Here is an 11,025-nt window from a genome sequence, read left to right as displayed (position 1 = left end):
CACACAACTGGTAAGATATTAAACTTACGTTTTTCAAGCCTTACTGTGAAATGATTTGAAGAGCTGTATAGTGGTCACCTTCAGGATGAATCCTAAATCAAATCAGTCAAGCAATAATCCAAAGAATAAAATATAATCATAATAAAATAAAAATATGTCCTCTAAAGAATCACATTGTGTCGAGGAGATTATTATAGGGAGTTTTCCATTATTATGTTTCTATACAATTTCAGAAAGTCCCTTTGTTACACACAGACCTGAAATCTAAATTCAGTTTAAAAGAGGATGAGAAGTACTGATGATTGGATGTAACTGAGGCCTGCTCCAACTCCACCTGCTGAAAAAAAATTTTCTCCCGCAAAGATATATTTAATAAGCTGTTTGTAATTTTTGAAGAAACTGTTCCACTCACATTTCACATTAATGATGTATTTAGTTGTCTTCCTCCCCAGCTGGTTCTCAGCTGCACAGTAATACTCTCCAGAGTCAGAGGACTGGATGGAGCTGAAGACAAGCTGTGGTTCTTTACTGAGCAGAGTTTGGTTCTCCTTGTACCAGGTGTATTTAGCTGCTGGGTTAGCATCACTGCTGCAGGTCAGAGTCACTGAACTGCCCTCCACTATCTCAGCAGAGGGACTCACTGACACAGAGGGAAGCTTTGGAGCATCTGGAGAAGGTATAAACATGAATTACTGAAATGCTAGACTATGTTATAGACGATTGACTATTTTCATTAAATTTTAGTTTAGTTTTTAGTTTGTGTCTTTTTGATTCTCTAGTATTTGACAAAGTGGATGTCCATAGTGCTGATTCTGGATCTGTCCCAGGTCTGAATCCTGTTTGTTGAAACTGACAGCCAATAACAAGCCTTTAATCATTTGGTATTTTCAAAAACACAATTTGTCAGTGGTCGCAGCAGCACATATGTGTTTCAGATTTACCACTACTAAAGACCGTCTGTCTGTCGAGTCTGTCGGCAACAAATCTTCAGAGACTGGTAACTCCATTTTAAAGCTTTACCATGAAAAATTTAAAGTTACAGACTAACAATATGCATCCTGTCTTAATGAAAAATGTTATACGTCTAATATTCCCGAATCACTGAAATTTGACATAAGAGTTATGAGTTAAATCACAACATGCAGGCACGTGCACACATAGACATTAAAAGGGGCTTGAGCAGCTGCAAGAAAGTTTCCTGACTTAAGCAGTAACTTCATCATTTTGATCGTAGTCTCCTCATCTAATAACTATCCATTCTATTAGTTTGTTGTATGCTGATAGATCTTTACATGATACAGACAGCCCTCCCTCAAATGTGAAACTAAGTCTATGACACCATCAGTTAGTGTGTGTGTGTGTGTGTGTGTGTGTGTGTGTGTGTGCGTACGTGAATACTAAAGAAGACCACGGTTTTTCTAGAAACAATTGCATGAGTGTGAGGGAATTAAAAATACTTGGTAAGAAAGTCAGAGTTGTGTTAATATATTTAATGTTTGGTTTAAAAAATAATTTAATAAATAATTATGAGAAGTTCCCTTTTTTAACTTGAGGCCCCGCCCACCAAAATGTCTGTGCATGTCCCTGACAACATGTATCTGAATACTGATTTCTACTGGTGGTATTTTTTTAATTTCTATAAATAATGCTGCTGTGTTTATATTAAGATCTAGAAGACTACAATACTGTGAAAATTTTAATTTGTATTGTAACGCCGCTGAAACAGTCCATTAAACTCACACACTGAAAGAGAGGGGAAATCCTCATGTCCTTTTACAGCACAGGAGATGATGTCTCTGGGATAAAACTGATCTTTATAAGAAGATGTCTCCACGCTTTCCATTTTCTGTCCATTCTTGAACCAGACGTAGGAAGGACGATCAGGTAGACGACAGCTGCTGTGACAAAGCAGCTCTGCCTCAGTATAATTCTTGTAGACTGTTGATCTGATCACCTGAACCTGGAGATCTGGGAAGAAGAAACAGAAATATTTGTTCTTTATGTGGATCTGAATCACACACAGAGATATAAACAACAATAGAACATTATGACAATCATGTAATCAATTAATCACACATCCAATTATTTCCCATTAGGATCAATATTCAGCACATTAACTTGTCATCAGATAGTTTAAATGTGCTGTTACAGTTTGTGTTCATCAGTACCTGTGACAGTCAGAGTTGTACCAGGTAAACTACTCCTCCATTCAAAGCTCCATGTGTTGAATTTGAAGTGATACTCAGCTGAGTCGCTCTCTCTCAGGTCAGTGATTCTCAGAGTGGAGCGTCCTCTCTCTGTATCAAGGACCTGAACACGACCTGCATACTGGGAGTCTTCACTAAGGTCCTCAGGCTGTGAGGGATTCTGCCACTGAAGACTACGTTCAGGACTGAACCAGAATTTAGATCTGATAGTGTCATAACTGTTGTAAGTACAAGAAATGTCCACTGATGAGCCTTTGAAGGCACAGATGCTTCTGTCAGTGTAAGTCACTCTGTTGCAGGTTTGACCACGGACACCTGAAAGAGAAAACCATTACTGACCATTTTTAAACCAGAGCTGGCAATGAGTCACAGGGAGGGTCTCTTTATTAAAAATACATGTACTGTAGTTATACAACTCTACCAGATGGTGTTGTGTGAGTGGAAGATTGTGCAGTAAACTCACACACTGAAGGAGAGGGGAAACCCTCCAGTCCTTTCACTGCACAGGAATAACTGTCTGGATAATAGAAGTAGCCTGAATAAGAAAAAGATATTTCGGTCTGAATTTTCTGTCCATTCTTGAACCAGACGTAGGAAGGACGATCAGGTAGACGACAGCTGCTGTGACAAAGCAGCTCTGCCTGATTATATGTGTAGTCTGTTGATCTGATCACCTGAACCTGGAGATCTGGATCTGTGAAGAAGAAACAGAAATATTTGTTCTTTATGTGGAACTGAATCACACACAGACAGACACAGAGATATAAACAATAGAACATTATGACAATCATGTAATCAATTAATCACACATCCAATGATTTCCCATTAGGATCAATATTCAGCACATTCACTTGTCATCAGATAGTTTAAATGTGCTGTTACAGTTTGTGTTCATCAGTACCTGTGACAGTCAGAGTTGTACCAGGTAAACTACTCCTCCATTCAAAGCTTCCTGCTGTGAATGTGAAGTGATACTCAGCTGAGTCGCTCTCTCTCAGGTCAGTGATTCTCAGAGTGGAGCGTCCTCTCTCTGTATCAAGGACCTGAACACGACCTGCATACTGGGAGTCTTCACTAAGGTCCTCAGGCTGTGAGGGATTCTGCCACTGAAGACTACGTTCAGGACTGAACCAGGATCTAGATGTGATAGTTTCATAACTGTTATAAGTACAAGAAATGTCCACTGATGAGCCTTTGATGGCACAGATGCTTCTGTCAGTGTAAGTCACTCTGTTGCTGGTTTGACCATGGACACCTGAAAGATAAAACAATTTTTTGACCATCTTTAAACCAGAGTTGGCGAGGAGCAGTGTTATCAGTAATATGTAGTATACAGGGGCCTTATCTGTGGAGGGCCTACAAAGATACTATAACAAATAGCTGTGGATGAGAGGAGCCCATAGAGAATTATTATGTACAGGGCTCAGTTTTTTGTGCAACGATCCTGGACCATGGGGTCGCACTGATCCCAGTGATGCATGCACTCGGGAGGGCTTGCTTTCATTTTTTTTTTATGCTGGTGGCTTTAAGAAATGTTTTATGTTTTGTAACAACACTGAATATTGCTTTTATAAATGATGTGCTGAAAGACATCTCTCTTTCCATTATGTCGAGAACCGTTCATCCAGTCAACCTAACATTATGGGTATGTGAACAGGCACTGCACTAGTTAGTTCTAAAGTAAGGAGGGACTTGCTTATTTTATTATTTCAGCCAGTGGCATTAAGAAATTTTATGTTTGCAAAAGACATTTATTTATAAGAAAGTAATTAAGAAGAAGAAAAAAGCTATTTAATTGGGAGAGCCTTTGTTTTTTGTTTTAAATATATTAGGTCTGGACATGTTAATGCAGTATTATTGTCTTAACGCATTCATTCTAATTAATGGCAACTATTATTTTAATTGCACGTTAAAACAGTCCGTTGCTCATTAGCTCTGAATACACATACAGTCAAACCAGTGCTTGAAGTGGAAAAAAATGTGTCAGCATTAACCAGTTAATTTTCTGCATTCTGAACACATTTTCTCCACCAGTTTATGGAGGAAATGTCTTATAAATGTCTATATAGAAATATAATAGAATATAATGCAGTAATTACATGCACATTTGTTTCTTCTATATTTCAGTTGCATTGCATGTTTTCCTACTGCGGATTGTTTCATGTGTTATTCAACATTTCTTGTTGCTGTTTGTCAGAACATTTTTAACAAAAACTTGTGATGGAGACATTCAGATTCTGACCTGTCCCCAGCGTCCCCAGTGTAAATGACACCTATCTGTCAATATTTTAAATGTCCCTCCTCATCCAGACTGGTCGGTTCAGGACAAGCGACATTGACGAGCTACATTCAGCTCAGCTGCTTGAGAGGCACCCGAGCTTCTCTTCTCCCTCGTCTCTCTGCGCCGACAGAGATTAGCAGGCAGGTGAGAACGGGAACAGGTCAGCGTCAGGTAGCGCCCAGAGTACCTGATATGGAGAGGGCAGAGGAGAGTACCAGCAGCTTGGCAGAAGTCCCGGTACACAAGAAAATGTCTCGCTTGCCAAAGAGCAAAATGGCCCACTTCAAGCACTGAGTCAAATCATGGGTCACAGGAGGGGTGGGATGTTGATCAGCCAGCAAATCACCCACCCAAACAAGCAGCGGAGGAAGGCTTCGGCAGACTACGTTGGATGCAGCGTGTGGGAGAAGTAGATAAACAAAAGCAAGACAAGCGATCAAATGCCATAGCGAAGTGGATAGCTACACACTGCATGCTGATTAGTAGCCTATTGGGGAAGAAGTTTGTCTGAGGAATTTTCTCTTTGCTGCGGTGAACAAAAAGGGAGAAAGCGCTCTGCGAGTTAAGGCCTTTTCACGCAGGAAGCGATTTACGTGCCTCTTAATTCATTTTCAATGAGAGGAAGGGAGGCGCGGGGCGTAGCGACAAACGCCCCTGCCAAAGTTGAATTGACTTGAACTTTCTCTATGCGACGTGCAACACAAAAAGAAGATGGATGAGAGACTGATCCTCGCTGTCTGTGACTTCGATGAAATAGGCTACATGTGATCGGGACACTAACAGGAGGGTGTTTGCATGACTAGATTTATCAGCTATATGAACAATTTAATATAATAATATACCCTATCAACTAACGTTACTTATGGTTTTACTTTAAGCTAGGCTATGAAGGAACACAGTAGCGCACAGAAGCCGTTGCTGTGGTTAATATCTATAGAGCGCCGTTTGTCTCTGTGTCTGTTCACATGAGTAGTGCAGAGCAACCCTGCAGGCCCAGGTGACTAAGCAGGCGGAGTGTTGCTTCCCGTGTGAAAAGGCCTTAAAAGGCAGGAGCTCTATGGAGAGTAACCATGGCAACAGCTTCTGTGCGCTACACCTATTTAACTTAAAATTATAGGTTACATAACTTTACCTGATAGGCCTTCATCTAGTTTTACGGGGATGCTCATGTGAATTCCCTCCTGTTAATGTCCTGATAACTATTTAGTAAACAGTAGCCTATAGATTCTGGAAACTCACAAAGAACGAGGACCAGTCTCTCTTCCAATGATTTGTGCTGTGCGTCCCCTACAAAAAGTTCAAGACAATTCAACATCAGCAGCGGGCAGGCGTGTATGGAGGACCGATCCTGACACAGTCAGAAATAAATACAGAAATAAATAAATGCTCAATAAATAAATAAGCATCCAATTAAATACACAAAAAAATAAAGTAAATAATTAAATGTAGGTAGTAATTAAATTATACAAGGAGACATAAATGTATATATTTTAATTAGCGCCTTTACTTATTCACTTTTGTAATATTTACCTTATTTATGTATTGTCCGTTATAATCTTCAACTTTATTTATTAATTACTTATTTTTTAAATGTATTTATTTATGTGTGTGTTTTAATATTTTTGTATGTTTTATTCTTCCTTTGTATTTCCTTTGTCTGTCCTTTTACATTTCTGTATGCATTTCTGCCTCATTATGCAAATGAGGAGGGGCTTTGTCTCTAGGGGTCAACTTCTGCCCATAGGTGGACCAGTCAGACAGGGGAGCTCTAGGCCTTCTCTGCTTGCACACATCAACGAGCTGCTCTTCACACAGTCAGATGGCTTCCTTCAGTGTGCTGAGGTGTTTAGCAACTCTGTTTGAAGACACTACCAGCCATGTCTTCCTTCTCTTTTCATGTGGACACTCTGACCTACAGAGTTTTCAATTAGCGACTTATACGTACACAGAACTGCAGGAAAGTGAGCTGTTGTTTCTGAGAGCCACATCAGTTAGCCGCGGCTAAATCTGGAGTGCACTCCTATTCGAGTATTTACGGTAAATGCTTCTACATGGAGCAGCTCGTTGCTCTGCTGTTTTCAGCTGCTGTTTCAACAAAAACGCTATTCAGGGTGAAAATTCAACCGTGGTGTTGTGTCGGGAGATGCAGTGACTTCACCAGCGGTGAGTATTATGAATACTACATGTAATCTGTTTAGCTATGAGGAGAGTAAAAGTCCGTTAGCCGCTAGGCTAATTTATGTAGTGTTAACATCATATAGGCTAAAGCTCTTAAGCTAGTGGTGGTGACTAACAAATAAACTAATCTTAACAGTTACCAGTAAGAAGAATTTTATGCTTCTGTTAAATGTGATTGCTATTAAGCCATGTTTTATGTGTGGTGGTGAAGTCAATTTAAAGTTAACTTTACTGCACTTAACCAGTTGAAATGATTTAATGAAGGCTAACTTTAGTTACTGTACTTCTATGTCTCACACAGAAAACACAGGAGGAGGCATGCGGAGAACATAACCATGTTCAGGATGAACTCAGAACAGACCCATTTCTCACCTTATTATTCTAAATCATGCAACGAAGAAGAAGAAATGCATAATAAATCCTGGGACAAAATCTGTCCACAAATACTGTACAGCATGTAGTCTAATGAACAAGACTTGTGTTATAGCTGACTTGGGCAGTGAAATGTTTAATTTTTTTAATTCATGTGGTCATAGTTGTCCACAACTCAAATCATAATTTAAGAAGAAATGTTTTATACCACCTCAAGAAGGCTTCCTATCAGAAAGGTAGGAAGGTATTTCAAATGTACAACTGCAGTACTTAAATCTAAGTAAAGTAATTTCGTTGACATTTTCGTGTTACTTTACTTTTAATAGACCCATGTAACAGGTTTTATACTTCCTGTGAGTATAATCCAATCAATCTTATTTTCATACTGTATATCCGTTGTGTAATTTGATAAATTGTGTTGTATGTGGTGCTCGCATCGTGTACTACTGAGACTTCATTGCCCTCTTCAGAGAAGACTCTGACTGCAACATGCGTCTTTGTAAAGAGAGAAACGGACAGAAAAAGTCTCTAACTCTGCCTGTCAGCTCGCTCTGCTCCGTTAAAACTGAATTTACCATACAGAATTGAATACGAGTGCACTCCAGATTTAGCTGCAGCCAGCTGACCGTGTGCTTCTCCCTATACCGCAGTTCTGTGTCCATGCATGCAGCAAACTGAAAGCACTGTCTGTCGGAGCGTCTACGTGAAAAGAGAAGGAAGACATGGCTGGTAGTGTCTTCAGAGCTGTTAAACACCTCAGCGCACTGAAGGAAGCCATCTGACTGTGAGGATGCTGGATGTCTGCAGGCAGAGAAGGCCTAGAGCTCTCCTGTCTGACTGGTCCACCAATAGGAGAGAAGATGACCCCTTGAGACACAGCCCCTCCTCATTTGCATAATGAGGCAGAAATGCATACAGAAATGTAAAAAGGACAGGCAGAAATAAATACCATGGGGGAAAATAAATAAGGTAAAAAAAATACAAAGGAAGAATAAAACAGACAAAAATATTAACACACACATAAATAATATTAAATACATAAAAAAAATAGTAATAAATAAAGTTGAAGATTATAATGGAGAATATATAAATAAGGTAATTATAACAAAGGTGAATAAGTAAAGGCACTAATTAAAATATAAACATTTATGTCTCCTTGTATAATTTAATTACAACCTACATTTATTTATTTACTTTATTTTTTTGTGTATTTAATTGGATGCTTATTTATTTATTGAGCATTTATTTATTTCTGTATTTATTTCTGACTGTGTCAGGATCGGTCCTCCATAGGCATGTGCGTCACGTGACCACGTCACCTAACTCTAACAGGGACACTTGTTACTGAACATAGACTGTTTATGCTGCTGCCAGATAAAAACAATGTTTCTATGTTAACCTGTTAACCCTATACTAGCATCATCTGGTTTGAGAGGCTGCAGCATCTCCAGTTTGGCTGATTGTTGAAGGTCAATTATTGTTCCATTAAAGTGGATTCATTTCTAAAATGAGCTGGCTAAACAGGTTGTCTCTCACTTTTAAGTAGGGGGCCCGGCGGGGGTAGGGAAAGTAATATAGTAATGTCACAAGTAATGTAATGAATTACGTTCAATACCCAGTGATAAATAAAGTAATAATATTACTTTTTGAAGCAGATATGTTGAAAGTAAGATAATAAAATTCCTGAATAACTTGCCCAACACTACTGAGGAGTCACAATGGGGGGTCTCTTTATTTAAAAAAAAAAGACCAAACCATTCCTGACCATTTTTTAAACCAGAGTTGGTGAGGAGTCATAATGTGGGTGTCTGTATTAAAACTACATGTAGTTTTACGGCTCCACCAGATGGTGTTATGTGAGTTGAAGATTGTGCAGTAAACTCACACACTGAAGGAGAAGGGAAACCCTCCAGCCCTTTCACAGCACAGGAATAACTGTCTGCAGAATAACTCCTGACTGAATAAGAAGAAAATGTTTCTCTCTGAATTTTCTGTCCATTCTTGAGCCAGATGTAGGAAGAACGATCAGGTAGACGACAGCTGCTGTGACAAAGCAGGTCTGCATCAGTATAATGCTTGTAGACTGTTGATCTGATCACCTGCACCTGGAGATCTGGATCTGTGAAAATAACATGACAATCATGCAATCAAAAACATTAAAATAATATGATTAATGAGTATAATAAAGTATTTCCCATCAGGATCACTATTCAGCACATTCACTTGTCATCAGATAGTTTTAATGTGCTGTTACAGTTTGTGTTCATCAGTACCTGTGACAGTCAGAGTTGTACCAGGTAAACTACTCCTCCATTCAAAGCTCCATGTGTTGAATTTGAAGTGATACTCAGCTGAGTCGCTCTCTCTCAGGTCAGTGATTCTCAGAGTGGAGCGTCCTCTCTGTGTGTCAAGGACCTGAACACGACCTGCATACTGGGAGTCTTTACTAAGGTCCTCAGGCTGTGAGGGATTCTGCCACTGAAGACTACGTTCAGGTCTGAACCAGAATTTAGATCTGATATATGTGGAATAACTGTTGTAAATACAAGAAATGTCCACTGATGAGCCTTTGAAGGCGCAGATGCTTCTGTCAGTGTAAGTCACTCTGTTGCAGGTTTGACCATAGACACCTGAAAGATAAAACATTTTTTGACCATTTTTTAAACCAGAGTTGGCGAGGAGTCACAATGGGAGTCTCCTTATTAAAATACATGTAGTGTTACAGCTCCACCAGATGGTGTTATGTGAGTGGAAGATTGTGGGATAAACTCACACACTGAAGGAGAGGGGAAACCCTCCAGTCCTTTCACAGCACAGGAATAACTGTCTGCAGTAGAAATGTCATCTGAATAAGATGTTTCTTTCAGAAATGTTTGTCCATTCTTGTACCAGACGTAGGAAGGACGATCAGGTAGACGACAGCTGCTGTGACAAAGCAGCTGTTGGTTGCTGAGCTGCACATGGAGATCTGGATTTGTGATGAGGGAACAGTATTGTTAATTTAGACAAAACTGTCAACATGCATACATGAAAATACACACGACCACATTATATTATTGTTTCCTAGATGCTGAACATCTGAAAATAATTAAGAATTTAATGAAAATGTTACCTGTGACAGACAAAGTGACTCCAGGTGAACCAGTAAATCTTCCATCTGGCTGGTTTGTTATGAACATGAACTTGTACTGAGCTGAGTCGCTCTCTCTCAGGTCTGTGATTCTCAGAGTGCAGATGTTGTTAGAACAACTGTACTGCAAACGACCTGTGTATCTTGAGTCTTTTCTCAGATCCACAGGTACATATCTATTCATCTGAGTAAACCAGAATGTTTCCTGAACTATAGTATCACGGCCATTTCTTCTGGATGGGTATGTGTAGGTGCAGCTTATTTCCACAGTTGATCCTTTTAAGGCACAGATCTGAGTAGAGGTGTAAGTCACTCCCCAGCCATACTGACCCTGTATCACTGTAACACAGAGCACATCAGAAACTACAATCAGACTCAACAACACCAGGAGACAGAATTTCATTTGTAGTGGAGGTGCTTCTTTTTGTGAAGCTACATTTCCCTAAACTACTTTGGCACCAGTGGCGTTTCTAGACCAGGCCAGGCTGGGGCCAGTTGTTTTGTCAGAGGGGCCCATTCAATCCGGGACAAAGAGACCAAGGCAATATTCAAGCTTTCAAAATGTCTTGTTTAGTATATAATGTAATGTTTTAGTATGTTTCAGTAACAGGATCTTTTCAGTAACTTAGTTATAGTTTTATTGAATTACATTATACAAAAAAAAAACATTCTTGTTAACTTTAGCTCAAGTTACATTCTTTGATGCAACACTTCTTTGTAAGGCTTAATGAACAGTTTAGGCTCTAGTGTACTAGACATTCTCTGGATCCCAGTTTGTATTTTGAATCCCACTGTAACTTTTGCTAGGAAACAACAAATGTCTCTATATTCACTCCTGTTATTAGTCATGATGTGAA

At 39.4% G+C, this 11,025-nt stretch overlaps 1 protein-coding gene across 1 annotated transcript; it reads right to left on the bottom strand.

Moving 5' to 3' along the window:
* Positions 1-412: 412 nt before the first annotated feature.
* On the bottom strand, positions 413-10,571 carry LOC123966996 (B-cell receptor CD22-like; the record flags this gene model as incomplete). Its single annotated transcript, XM_046043052.1, has 9 exons — positions 10,151-10,571; positions 9,812-10,006; positions 9,312-9,668; positions 8,924-9,157; positions 3,109-3,462; positions 2,671-2,901; positions 2,169-2,522; positions 1,741-1,968; positions 413-667 (listed from the first exon to the last, which is right to left on the bottom strand). Coding segments are annotated over exons 1-9 (2,629 nt in total), but the record flags the coding sequence as incomplete, so codon positions are not given.
* Positions 10,572-11,025: the final 454 nt, after the last annotated feature.

Source organism: Micropterus dolomieu, unplaced genomic scaffold (genome assembly GCF_021292245.1).
Source record: "Micropterus dolomieu isolate WLL.071019.BEF.003 ecotype Adirondacks unplaced genomic scaffold, ASM2129224v1 contig_14733, whole genome shotgun sequence".
Taxonomy (NCBI): Eukaryota; Metazoa; Chordata; class Actinopteri; order Centrarchiformes; family Centrarchidae; genus Micropterus; species Micropterus dolomieu.
This window is presented reverse-complemented; position numbering and strand designations above follow the sequence as displayed.